Source organism: Elephantulus edwardii, unplaced genomic scaffold (genome assembly GCF_000299155.1).
Source record: "Elephantulus edwardii isolate Elephantulus edwardi_28Jun2011 unplaced genomic scaffold, EleEdw1.0 scaffold00095, whole genome shotgun sequence".
In the NCBI taxonomy this organism is placed as follows: domain Eukaryota; kingdom Metazoa; phylum Chordata; class Mammalia; order Macroscelidea; family Macroscelididae; genus Elephantulus; species Elephantulus edwardii.
Genome location: NW_006399845.1, coordinates 13,269,788 through 13,284,324, shown reverse-complemented (window position 1 = coordinate 13,284,324; position 14,537 = coordinate 13,269,788). Strand labels below are relative to the sequence as shown.

Sequence of the window (14,537 nt, the reverse complement as noted above, 5' to 3'; positions counted from 1 at the left end):
CCCTTCCCCTAACCCTAACCCTTCCCCTTCCCTTTCCCCTTCCCCCAACCCTTCCTTCTAACCCTTCCCCCTAACCCTTCCCCTTCTTTTCTTTCTTTCTTTCTTTCTTTTCTCATGGTATGTAATTTACCTGCTCAGTGATCTCTCACTTTTTGAGGCAGCCTTAGGTCAGAGAAGTGTTTTCTGAAGAGCCGTATTTGGCTGTTACAGCTATACTAGCCCTATTAATTTGCTTATCATTTGAGCACCAAGCCACCTATTGAGGAAATGCTACTCTAACATAATGAGCAGGCTATCTGGAATTTACTTATTTCTCCGTAAGGATTTTCTGGACTGTAATGTGATGGCTGTGATGTTACTGAGGATAATTGAAAACTCTAATAAAGTTCTTTACTATGTGTCAGACATTTTATAAACATAAACTCACTTCATCTTCTCCAAAATGATAAGGTAGGAGATAGAATACTAAGCCATATTTAATTTTTATGAATGAAGAGTTAGGTAATTTATACAAGTCCATTCGTCTAGTAACTGATGTAGGCAGGATTTGAATCCAGGCTGTCTGGCTCCTGAAGACAGGATTTTGTCTGGATTCTTGTAAACACATAACACCTTGAATCTCCAGTGTCTAGAGCATTGCCTAGACCTAGTTAGTTTATACAGTTTGGAGCTCTGGTTTTGTAGTCTGTAGAGAGTTCAAATCTCCAGTGGTTCAATCACCAACCACTTCATAGGAAAAAAATAAGCAGTATCCTCTTGTTAGAATATATAGCCTTGGAAATCCACTAAAAGGTTGCTGTGAGTTGGAACCAACTTTGGCTATTTGTACATGAGTGAGTAGCATTCAGTAATTATTTGTTAAATAAACAAATAAACCACTTTGCTGTATCTACTGACCTATCCACTATTGGGATTCCAACTGCTATTCTTATCTGTGTTTTGTTTCTTGGGCCAGAATATTATTTACAGACTACATGTGTTGGATTTCTGTTTGGCTCTAGTCTCTTTTTTATTGTAAGGTGAAAATGATGGTCGAGGTCAGGATGGGTTAGATCAACCCTTGTTTCTATGAAGAGGACTACTTTTGTTCCACATTGTCGACCTTGGCTGCTCAACCTACTGGTGGTGGTTGTGTTCTGTCAAGTCAGAACCGACCCATAGCTGACTCTCCCAGAATCAGAGGCAGTTAATTGCACAGGAGGAGATTGCTCATCCTTCTTCCTCAGAGCAGCTGGTGGAGTCAATGCAAATGCCTGTGGGGTTATAGCACAGCTTTTTGCCACTAGGCCACCAGAGCTCTCTGTTACGCTTAAATCCCACCCATAGAGGTAGAGCTTTTTGAGATATTTGGTGAGAACTTAATGCATCTCATTTCTTACCCAGTTAGTGAACTCGTTTCCATGATTATTTCTTTTAAAACCTAAACAGCCATTGGGAATGGTACTGCTAGTATTTGATTTGTAATCTGGACTGCTTGTGTTGTTTGCCTATGAACTGTTTCTTTTAGTAGCTGAAAATCTAAGAAAGATACCAGATCAAATGTATCTAACATTAATGTTTTATATTTGTAAGAAGAAAATGAAAGGAAACTTTGAATTTAATTTTCAGGTTGAGGGTAGATACAATATTATAGATTATATAGAAGTAAGCTTTTCTTGGTCACTGCTTAGGAGGGTTAGTTTTGATTACCTTGAATTTTGTTATTTCCTCTGTGCTCTTCGGCTATTCTTGAATTTGAGATATAACTGCATTTATAGTCCTCAACAACAAAATGCAAACTATGTGACATGAAGTCTCGTCATCCTTGTATCTAAAGGACACTGGTTGCACTTCTTGCAAGACCAACTTGTTTCTTATGGAGGCCCGTGAATCCCGCTTCTCAGTCCTCAAAATAGAGAGCTCTGATGGCTTAGTGGTAAGGAGTTTAACTGTCAACCCAAGGCAAGTAGTTTGAATTCATCACCTGCTCTGCAGGAGAAAGATGGACATTCGCCTCTCATGTGATTTATATAGGCTCTGAAAACTTGCTGGAGGGTCAGTGATGAGTCATTTCTAACTTAGCAGCACACAGTAGCAATAACTCCATAATTCCATTGATGAAGTTGGAAACATTAGAGTCTAAAGTAGACCAGTGAGTTCTAATTTCTCAAGTTATTTATTATTTCTATAGCTTTTATAACTGTAAAAGCTACCCCTCCACCCCCCAGTAATTGGGGTTACTTATCAGCACTCTAGTATTGTTTGGTTCATTGAGTTGATTAATACTTATGGAAGCAGATTGCCAGCTCTTACTCTTGTAGAGCTTTGACTAAAAACTGCTGCTTTTTAGTTAGCAACCCAGAGCTTGATAACTATAGAGGCATAGGGTTCCCTGTCACTGTGTTTCTTGAAAAGAATACTCCTGGTTCTTACTCTCTTTTGATTATGTCCATTTTTCTGAATTTATTTAACAAAATCTAGTTTTCATAACACTAAGACAGAACCATTTATAAAGGTGGTGGTTGTTATATGCCATCAAATCAACTACAGCTCAGATAATGACCCTGTGAACAGTGGATCTGAGCCCTACCCTGTCCTTGAGCCAACCTGTCTCTGACACATCTGCCCCCATAACCACAGTCATTGTGACAGTCTCAGAGTTTTCCTGCTGCCCTACACTGACCTCTCTTCTGAGCATAATGTTCTCCAAGGACTGGATTCTCCTGAAAATATGCCCAAAGTATGTGAGGTGAAGTTTCCAAATCCTTACCTCCAAGGAGCACCCTTTCCAGGACAGACCTGCTTGTTCTCTTGGAAGTCTATAGTATGTTCAGCACCTTCTCCAGCACCATAACTCAAAGGCATCGATTTTCCTTCTTAGTCGTTTTCTAACTTTCAGATGCATAGCAAGAAATTGAGAAGGTTAGAAAGTAGAATTCCTCAGTAAATTAGGATTTTTAGTTGTCATTTTATCATAGGTTAAATATACCCACTGTCCTTGGTAAACAGGACTCTATATAGATTGTGGTGAGGACAGAACATGTAATAAATGCCACATGTAGTAAATGCCCCTTTTTGTAGCTTGAGTCTTGAAATGATCACAGATACTATAAATTTGCATGGTCTTGTTTCTCAGTATTTAACCAAATGCAACTTTAAAAAGTAGAAGTTTGTAATGCCTAACCGAAACTGTGGCTTTTAGCAGTTAAGTTGCTAACTTAAAGAAAGTAGTTGTTTACTTTACCTTTTAACTTTAGGTGAAAGTAAGTCTCTTGGGTAATCTCTATACTTGAGAGGAATATGAAAATTGAAACATTTTATAAAACAAATGACAGTAAAACTTAAAGGCAGATGCCTCCCTGGAGATCTTAAGAGTCCCTGAAGTTGTGTTATGGTCAAGACATTTAGAAAATGCCATACTGTACATATCTACAGCTGTTTAAGCTTAATGGTTAGCTACAGCTTCTTTTCACTGGAATTCCTTGACTCTTGAACTGAACACTGATTTTCTTAAATCCAGAGCATTCTGTTTCAGAATATTTAGCCTAATGTTCTGATCTGCAGGGCATTTGGAGGACTGTGAGCTATTAGATGCAAATTGACATGTCAAATGAGAAAAGAATTTCTAGGAGGAAAAGTAAACTGTCATATTATACAAAGTTTGAATAAAGATGCAAACATAAGATGAAGTTTCCAAAAAAAGATGCCAGTTTGCTTAATTAGGAACTCATCTAGTAAGGTGAGCTATTAAATAACTAAATCAGACTTTCAATTCAGTAATTGACTTGTGTCTTTGTATGTTTGTCCGTTTTCTTTTCGGCTTACAAATGAAATACTAATTTTTAAATTTTTCTGTGATCATATATAAAGTGGAATCGGGACATCTGGGAATCACTTAGGATTATTCCTCTATTCCCTTTCTGTGATATGGATCCACATTTCCTCAAGACTTTGGATGTATGTATGAAATTTTTCTGTTGAGTAATTTAATAACCATGCAACACTAGGAATATATTGTTTCAATCTGTTGGCAACTGAAAATTTATCACTTAGGACATCTTATCCTGCCTAGTGTTCTACCAGGAGATAACCACTGTTAGAAACAGTGCTAGGAAACTTACGTCTTTTAAATGGGGTCATGAAGCAAAGGAAAAAACAGTGTCATCCCGTATCACAGCTGAGTTTTTGTTAGGTGCCATCAAGTTGAGAATGACTTATGGTGACCCTATGAACAACACATATGAATCCTGTTCATCCTCACAGGCGCTGCTACAGTCACTGTGTCATTTCACCTGGTTGAGGGTCTTCCTATCTTCCACCATCTCTCTACCTTCCAAGCATGTTGTCCCTTTCCGGTGACTAACCTGTCTTAGCAATATGCTCAAGGCATGTGAGACAAAGTTTCATCATCTTTGCCTCCAAAGAGCACTTTGGCTGCATCTTCTCCAAGAAACATCTTTTTATTCTTTTGGCTGTCTGTGGGATATTTGTTGTTGTTGTTGTTATGTGCCGTCGAGTCGCCTGCGACTCATACAATGTATGACCCTATGTACAATAGCCCTAAACTCCACTCTGGCCTGTTGCAATCTCACTGTCTCTGACACCCCCATCCCAATTATCCCAGTCACTGAATCAATCCACCTCATAGAGAAACTTCCTCTCCTGCGCCGTCCCTCCACCCTCCCAAGTATGATGTCCCTCTCCAAGGACCGGTCTCTCCTCACTACATGTCCAAAGTATGTTAGACGGAGCCTCAGAATCCTTGCCTCCAAGGAGCCACCCGGTTTAACCCTCTCCAGGACAAATCTATTTGTTTTCCTAGCAGTCCATGGTATTCTCAGTACTCTTCTCCACTCCAGCACCACAGCTCAAAGGCATCAGTTCTCCTTCTATCCTCCTTGGTCATTGTCCAACTCTCTGATGCATAACAGGTGATTGCGAAGACCATGGCCTGTATCAGATGCACCTTAGTCTCCAGAGAGACACCACTGCTCTTCAGCACTTTGGAGAGGTCCCTAACAGCAGACTTTCCCATGGCAATGCGCCTTTTAATTTCCTGGCTGCTGGTGCCAAGACTGTTAACTATGGAGCCAAGCAGACTAAAGCTGTGTACAATCTCAATCTCTTCACCATCCATCCTGATGCTGCCAATTGGTCCAGTGGCTCTGGTTGTTGGTGCATATATTTGAATGATACTGGTATTCACTTGACTTCCTTGTATGCGTATAGATATTATCCTGTCACTGACAATATTGTACTTCAAGATAGATCTAGCAATGACTTTTTTAACTATGAAAGCAACTCCATTTTTCCTCACTTTTTCATCTCCAGAGTAATATATCATATGGTCATCCTACTCAAAATGCCCCATGCCAGTCCATCTCATCTCACCAATGCCTAGTATGTCAATATTTATGTGTTCCATTTCTTCCTTAACAATATCTAATTTTCCTACATTCATGGTTCTCACATTCCATGTCCCAATCACCAGTGTCTGCTTACAGCTGTTCCTCTTCCTTTGTATTTCCATGCTTGAAAACTCAACCTCCTTTGCCATTTCTGTTATCTAAATAGGGATCTAAAGGTGGGATATTTAGTATTTTTTCCAACACCACAGTTCAGATGCATCAATTCTTTTGTCATTCATTGGCCAGCTCTCAGATATATAGCAGGTGACTGAAAAGATGATTATAACCTGAATCAGGTATACTTTGGTCCTCAAACTAACATCATTGCTCATTAATTTGGACAGGCCTTTGACTGGTTGTACCAAGTGTATTTATTATGGATCCAAGTAATATGATATAATTGATAGTTTCAATCTTTTCTCCGTCTATCATGATGTTACCTTCGGTCCAGTGGTGAGAATCTTTATTTTCTTGACATTAGAGGAAAACTCATCAATAACCTTTGTTATGCCGATGACACAACATTGCTTGCTGAAAGTATGACTTGAAGTACTTGGTGCAGAAGATCAAAGACTGCATACTTCAATATGGATTGCATCTCATCATTGAGAAAAAACAGTAATTCTCACTACTGGACCACAACTTTATAGATCACATGGGTCTAATTTTTATGCCTAAATATCTTGTTTTTGTTCAGTGCCCAGGTAGTTTTATTTTGTGAAGAAAGTATATTTCTGTGCCCCAGGGTGGTCTTTTGGGGTGAGAGGAAGAGGAAGTTATATACCTGTGAAGGTATATCTGTCCAGTTTGCAAAGTTTATATACATCCATAGTATCCCATCTCAACTTTCATATACCTATCTATGTTAAGCCTTATTTTATTTAAATGCTTGCAAATAATACTTTCTTATGCTTAGGATAGGTATAGGTATCTTCATGTAATTGTAAACAAGTTACTAGACAATTACATGTTTTGCCTTTTCTTTAGTGCCTTGTTTTATATACATTGTTACATTTACTCTAAAATGAATATGTCAAAACCAAAGCCAAAGCCAAACCAAACCAAACAAAACCCCAACTGTCAACAATTATTATCAGCTGGTAGCAACTATATTAGGATACTGTAGAACTGCACCTTTATAGGGTTTCTGATGCTGTAAATCCTAATGCAAGCGTCTTTCACATATGGAGCAACTGGTGGATTTGAACCACCAAATATTCAGGTAGCAGTTCAACTCTTAATTCGAGTGATATTACTGTTACACCTATATTGCAGAAGGAAAAACGGAGTATAGGGTTAAATTAGATGATTTTTTTTTTGTTTTTGTTGTTATGTGCTGTTGAGTTGGAAATAACTCATAGCTGAACCTCCAGTGGTTTTTCAGAGGTAGTAAATGGCATGAGAGGAGATTGCTTATCTATCTCCCACAGAGTTGATGGTGGATTTGAACCACGTGTTTTGGGTTTGGCATTGCAACTCCTTGAGCCTAGGCCTCTACAGCTCCCTCAGGTCATTTTAGTCAGGGAGAAGTAAAGTTAGAGAGTTAATTCTAGGTCTATCTGATATCAGACTTTGAATTCTTACTTGCTAAGCCATACACTTTCACTTGTAATTAACTTTCAAGCCAGATTGTTAATAAAATTTATGTCTGTTACAGAAATTCTGACTTTTCTGCATTTACTGGGGGAAAAAAAAGTTGTGGGGTTTTTTTTTGGGGGGGGGTGTTTTAAAATTAGAAAACCATATAGTATTTTCCTCTTACAGGAGCTGAAAGATGTGGGCCATCGTGATCAGATGGCTGCCGCGAGAGGAATCCTGCAGAAAAATGTTCCAATACTCTATACTGCATCCCAGGCATGCCTTCAGCACCCTGATGTTGCAGCCTATAAGGCTAACAGGGACCTGATATACAAGCAACTGCAGCAGGCTGTCACAGGCATTTCCAATGCTGCTCAGGCCACTGCATCAGATGATGCTTCTCAGCACCAAGGTGGTGGAGGAGGAGAACTGGCTTATGCCCTCAACAATTTTGATGTAAGTTTTACATGGCAGGAAGTTCCAAGTCAGACTGTCAGGGGAATGTGATCAAGTTTTCTGATAAAACTTCAGTTTCTTCTTAAATTTGCAATCTAAATAGAAAGGTTATTATGAATAATCTATTTTATCCTGACTTAAAGCATTCATCTTTTTGGTTTTTTATTTTTGTTTGTTAAACATGAAATTTTTTTTATGCTGTTTGTTTTTCCTATAAATTCATTCTTTATTAAGGATTTGAGTTTGCTTCATTTAAAATTTTGAAAGATGGAGAGCTGTAGATGTCAAGACTGACAAAGTGAACATAGGCTGTGCTTTTCAAGGGCTCATAGTCCAATAGGAGCTATAGACATAAATGATCGCCGGAGAAGTTCTAACATTATAATTTTAGTTATCTGTTTTATATATCCAAGTACCTGATTTTTCCTAAATGTTTATTTTATACTACTTCATATGTATGGAAGACCTACACTATTACTTGTTTACACTAATGGAAAGACATCTGAAGGGGGCTTTCACTTTTTATAAAGAAGAGGAAAACAAACAAATGTTAAACATTTATTTTGCTATTGTTACTGTTAGGTGCCACCAAGTCAACACTGATTTACAGTAATCCTAAGCTTTAAAGTTTAAAAAAAAAGTTTATAGAAAAGTTGGGTTTCATTCATTGTTGCACATTCTCTCCCTCCCTCCCCCTCTCCCCCGTTCACTTTCTTTTTTTAAAAAAAATACTCATTCACTGCTGTACATGTTCCTCCCTCCTCCCTCCCCCAGCCCTTTTTGCAACACACCTCTTATTCTGGACTGCTGTCTTAGAAATGATGCCTAATCTGTCCCACTCGAATTTCAAAACCATCTCAGGAACAGGTTTGAGGCCTTGAGCACCAGTGAGCGTAGACTAAATGAGCTCCGGGAGGATATCAAGAAAATCGTTCATGAAGAATGCAAAAGATCATTACAAAGGCTGAAAAGGAAGGAAAGACCAAGTTGGATGTCAGATGAGACTCTGAGTATTGCATTAGAGCACCGAAAAGTCAAAGCTGAAGGAAGGAATCAAGAAATCAAAGAGCTGAACAGAAAATTTCAAAAGGCAGCTCAAGACGACAAAGCAAGATACTATAATGAAATGTGCAGAGAGCTGGTGTCAGAAAATCAAAAGGGCCGGACTAGCTCAGCGTTTCTTAAGCTGAAGGAACTGAAAAACAAATTCAAGCCACATGTGGCAATACTTAAGGATACTTTGGGTAGAAGTATCAAAAGAAGATGGAAGGAGTACACAGAGTCACTGTATTAGAAGGAATTGGCTGACACAGAGGAATTTCATGAAATAACATATGAGCAAGAACCTTTGGTGATAAAGGAGGAAGTTCAAGTTGCTCTGAAGGAATTGGCAAAAAACAAGGCTCCAGGAGTTGATGGCATACCGATTGATTTATTTTAACAAACAGACACTGCACTGGATATGCTAAGTTGTGCCAGGAAATCTGGAGGACAGCCAGCTGGCCAACTGACTGGAAGAGATCGATATTTGTTCCCATTCCAAAGAAAGGTGACCCAAAGAGTGTAGAAATTATCAAACAGTATCATTGATACCACATACAAGCAAGGTTCTGCTGGAAATTATCCAAAAACGTTTGGAATGTCAACAGAGAACTGCCAGATGTGCAGGCTGGATTTAGAAGAGGTCGTGGTATTAGGGATATTGTAGCTAATGTTAGATGGATCTTGGCAGGAAGTAGAGAATACCAGAAGAATGTCTATCTGTGCTTCATCGACTATGCAAAGGATTTTGACTGTGTGGATCACAACAAGCTATGGCTGACTCAGAGAAGAATGGGAATCCCAGAACATTTGATTGTGCTAATGCGAAACCTATACTTTGACCAAGAGGCAGTCATCAGAACAGAGCAGGGAGACACTAGATGGTTCAAAATCAAGAATGGGGTCCGTCAGGGATGTATTATTTTGTCTCCATACCTTTTCAGTCTGTATGCAGAACAGATCATCCGAGATGCTGGGCTGTGCGAGGAGGAATGTGGCATCAGGATTGGTGGAAGAATCATCAACAACCTGCGTTATACAGATGACACAACCCTGTTTGCTGAAAACTGAGGAGGACCTGCAGCGCTTGCTGCAGAAGGTTAAGGACTGCAGTCTTCAATATGGATTGAAGCTCAACATCACGAAAACAAAGATTCTCACCATTGGGCCAATTGGCAGCATCAGTATGGGTGGTGAAGAGATTGAGAGAATTAACAGTTTAGTTTGCTTGGTTCCACAGTCAGCGCTCCTGGTAACAGCAGCCAGAAAGTCAGGAGACTAATTGCATTGGGAAAGTCAGCTGTGAGGGACCTCTCAAGAGTACTGAAGAGCAACGATGTCAGGCTGGAGACTAAGGTTCGCCTGATCCAGGCTATAGTCTTTGCAATTACGTGCTGTACATTAGAGAGTTGGACAGTGAATAGGGATGATAGCAAGAGAATTGATGCCTTTGAGCTGTGGTGATGGAGAAAAGTGTTGACTATGCACCATGAACTCCTAGGAGATCAAACAGGTCTGTCCTGGAGAGGGTGAAGCCAGAATGCTACTTGGAGTCAAGGATTCTGAAGCTTTGTCTGACATACTTTGTGCATCTTGTAAGGAGGAACTGGTCCTTGGAGAAGGACATCATATTTGGGAAGGTGGAGGGGCGGCAAAGGAGAGGAAGACCTTCGATGAGATGGATTGATTCTGTGAGTGGAGTGGTGGGAATAAGCGTGTTTAAGACGGCGAGGTTGGCACAGGATAGAACAGCATTTAGGGCTCTTGTACATAGGGTCGCAAGCGACTCGATTGCACATTAACAACAATAATCATATATTCCTTTTAAATAGTTCTCTCCTTCATCTGTTCCAATACACTGTTCATTATCTATCTACTCTTTTCCTATTAGCCTCCCAAACCCCCATGTCAGTCCTGCTGGGAATATATCCTAAAGAAATAAAAATTTCCATCAAAACAGATGTATGCACACTCATGTTTAATGTTGTGTTATTCGCAGTAGCAAAGAGATGGAAACAACCCATCAACAGGTGGATGGAATAGCAGAACTATGGAGGGGGATGTGTATACGTATTTTCACACAGTGAAATACTATACATCACTGAAAAATAAATGACCTCGCAAAACATTGCACAACATAGGTGACTGGAGGACATTATGCTGAGTGAAATGTCTCAGTCTCAAAAATACAAATACTGCATATCATGATTGTTGTAATTTACTTTTTAAATTAAAGTCGGATAAAATGGTCTTCCAGGAGACCAGCTTTTCTTTCATAAATGAAAATGATAGTTTAAGATAGAGAATCAATTTAGTGGAATGCATTTTGTTTTTAAGTCTTTGTCTTTGCTTATTCTCTTTGTCCTACCCATTTTCTTTGACTTGGATAACTGTTCCTTGCTAGTGTGCAAGGCTAATTTAACTATTTTCATAAATCATAAAAACAGTGCTAAATCTAAAGACCATGGTATTAGAATGGAATTTTTACCCTGCAGCCTAAAACATAAAATGTCTTAATAGGAAACACTTACTATTTGACTTATTATTTGTCTTATAATTTACTGGCATTCTTGCCTTTTACTCCTTAGATTTACCAGTATGAAATAGTATTTTTTTAAAATAGTATTTAACTCTTTTAAGACAGCAAAGATAGAATTTTGCCCCAGTTGAGTAATACATTTTAGAAGCCACTTAATTAACCTCTAGTTTATTTATTTGTAACGGGAGGATGTTGGGCTTAGTGATCTCAGATTTGTTGTTCTAAGACTGCATTAAATCCTTTGACCATTCTTTCCTTTTTCTTATTGGCTACAGGAATCTAGTATGCATTTTTGACAAGATAAGTTGAGTAACCTAATTTGGTAAGGAAAAGGACCAATTAAAAGAATCTAAATAATCTTATGATCCTATATGTTCAATTTTAAAATTGAATGTTCTTTGGAAGGAAAGATAGAAATTTGTACTTATCAGAAAAAGAGAAACTTTTGGTACCTAAAATAATTTGGCATTTAAGTTGAAATCAATAGGAACATAGATCTTATGAAGAAATATTAAAGACAGAATATTTGTACAGATGCTTACCATTGTGAATTTTAAGTTGTGTCAAGTAGAAAAATTGGAGGGAGGCTAGTATTTGCTGTTCTAGGGTTCTTGATGTTTGCCCTTGTGCCTGCAAGTTGCTTGTCACCAAACCTCAGTAGTTCTAGTAAAACAATATTTAATGATGTCAGGGAATGGAAAGGAATAAAGGGGAGACCAAGGAAGGGTGTAGTCATTTTAGGGCAGATAAAAATTATGTGCTTATATTCTCAGTGATGCTGGATAAATTAAGGACTTTCTACAGAGTATGAAGGAGCTCTGGTAGTGTTGCACATGATGTGTTGAGCAACAAACTAAAAGATGAATAGTTCAAATTCACCAACTGCTTTGCAGGAGAAAGATCAATAGTCTCTTCCCATAAATATATACAATTTTGGAAACCCAAAAGTGGAACACTGAGTTGGAATCCATTTGATGACTGTAGGAACGAGATGCTTCACGGAGTGCCTTTGTGAGGAAGGATTGACATAATCTTTTTCCGAATATCTGAAAATTGACAGACACATAGGAGAGATGTAAGATGAGTTGTTTATGAAATTTGTTAAGATGAGAATAGATTGAACTTCATTATGATGCTCTTTCTGAAACTTCTAGATCAGATGCGCAGTTTTTTAATTTATTCAGATAATGCAGTTGTATACTGTACACATCAAAATAAAAGGTATCTTATTTTCTTATAATTTGATAACTTCACTTTCTGAACTGTACATACCTGACCTGTATTTATCCATGCGAGTTTATTTTTGCATGTACACAACACTCAGGAAATTAAATTAAAAGATTCTGAAGTTTGTGAAAACTCTATATAATATAATACACACGTTATTTGCATAAAAAGGAGTAGTATGAATGTGGTTTTTTTATACAGACATTTTTATTTCCGTATACCTTACTCATACTGTTGTGCTGGACAGCTTTGCTTTTAATATGTTGTTAACTAAATGACTTACCAGAGACCAACTTGTTTGGGATGGCCTATTTATTATTTCCAAAGATTTATAGCTTTGCTTCATGTGTTGGTTTTTTTTGTGGTAAATCTCTATATCAGCACTTTTCTGAATAATGAAACAATAATTAGCACTAACATTCTACTGCATAACTGCTACTTCTTCTGCAGAAACAAATCATCGTGGACCCTTTGAGTTTCAGTGAGGAGCGCTTTAGGCCTTCCCTTGAGGAACGCCTGGAAAGCATTATTAGTGGAGCTGCGCTGATGGCAGATTCGTCCTGCACACGTGATGACCGACGCGAACGAATTGTTGCCGAGTGCAATGCTGTCCGCCAGGCCCTGCAGGACCTCCTTTCTGAGTACATGGGCAATGTGAGTGTCAGAATCATTCTTTGAAGTCCTTTTATATCTTAGGAGTTTTCTATAACATTGGATCTGAAAGTGTTTTAACTATAAATATCAAATACATTGTTGGCTTCTTGACTTTTTGGGAGGGCAGATTCTTAAAGGAATCAGTCTTCTGGGTGCTTCTTTACCTCTTATCTTTTAATTTGGAATCTTCCTAAACTTAAAAAAAAAAAAAAAAAGGAAAAATTGTAGTATACATCTAAATGTTCTTTATCTAGATCACGGGTTTCTATTCTGACACATTTGCTTTCCTTTCTCCTTTTATTAGATACATGTTTATGTGTAAATGTATTTGTATATGTACCACACACATTTTTTTTTCTCTGAAACTTTTGAAAGTAAGTTAACCAGTGTTATCATGCTTCACCTGTAAATTGTTTCGTATACATTTCCTAAAGATAAAAAATGATTTTTTTTTAAAAAATATACAAAATTCATTAAAACATCAAGCACACATCTAATTTTAGACAAAGGAGATTGCTGAAGACCCGTCTTTAATAGTATTTTCATGAACCATACAAAATGTAGGTAATTGCCAAGTAGAATTGTATTAAGCAAACTGCATAGTGCTTGGTTGTGTGAAAATTGATACCTATTATTTTTTTGTTTAGGAAGTATTTTAAAGATTTTTCTATTTTGTCAGATGCCTTTCTTTTTCCCTTTGCTGATGCTTCCTCTTCTAATATATAATAATTTACAGTCACTATAGACGTTATAATTGAGTGATTTAAACCAGCAACTTTGTGTGAGAAAGACGTGGCAGCCTGTCGCTATGAAAGTTTCAGCCTTGGGAACCCAAAAGGTTACTCTGCTCTATCCTATAGGATCACTGTGACCTGGAATCTGCTGATGACTACTAGATTTTGTAGACCTTGTCAGCTAATACTTTACCCTGGCTAAGAAAGAATAAATAACAACTGTATAAAATATTAAAGGGGAAAGGGACAGTGTGAATCAGCTCTTGTCACTACTATCATTTGCTTTTTCAGATAAAAGATTCTGATCCTTTCTCATTTGTTTACTTTGTTTACATATATCTTATTTTATTTGCTCACTTATATACCTATATAAGCAAACATATAATGGTGAGTTATGAAGGAATTCCTAGGGTGAAGATGCATGTTTCCCTGTTTTTATCTTGTTTATACCATATTGTGAAATCAGTGAGGCATATTGAAATTTTTCAAGTCATTGCCCTGTTTTGATTGTAGGCAGTCTACCTCATAAAAATGAGATTAGAAACTTAGTTAAATCAAATGGAAAAAGCAGTTGATAAGGCATAGTTAAAATGTGGGATATATTTAAATATCTGTATTAAAGCTTGAAAACCAGAAAAGATAATTAGAAAATGACTTAATTGAACGAAGAAGGGTTCACAGTATACAATGTTGGACTCTTTACCAAGAAAATAGAAGCTCTTTGGAAAAATAAAAAATAATTTATATATATAGGAAGACCCTCTATGAGGTGGATTGATTCAGTGACTGGGGTAATCGGGATGGGTGTGTCAGAAGCAATGAGATTGGCACAGGATAGAGCACAGTTTAGGGCTGTTGTACATAGGGTTGCTATGAGTCGCAAACGACTTGACGGCACATAACAACAACATATATATATAT

The 14,537-nt window shown here is 37.7% G+C and overlaps 1 protein-coding gene across 3 annotated transcripts in view; it reads left to right on the top strand.

Moving 5' to 3' along the window:
• Nucleotides 1-14,537, top strand: part of CTNNA1 (catenin (cadherin-associated protein), alpha 1, 102kDa) — a 218,346-nt gene that overhangs the window by 47,497 nt on the left and 156,312 nt on the right. For all 3 annotated transcript variants that reach the window (XM_006891184.1, XM_006891183.1, XM_006891182.1), the window contains 2 exons: nt 7,152-7,421; nt 12,679-12,882. In XM_006891184.1, the coding sequence (XP_006891246.1) occupies nt 7,152-7,421; nt 12,679-12,882 (474 nt within the window). The remainder of the gene's footprint in view (nt 1-7,151; nt 7,422-12,678; nt 12,883-14,537) is intronic.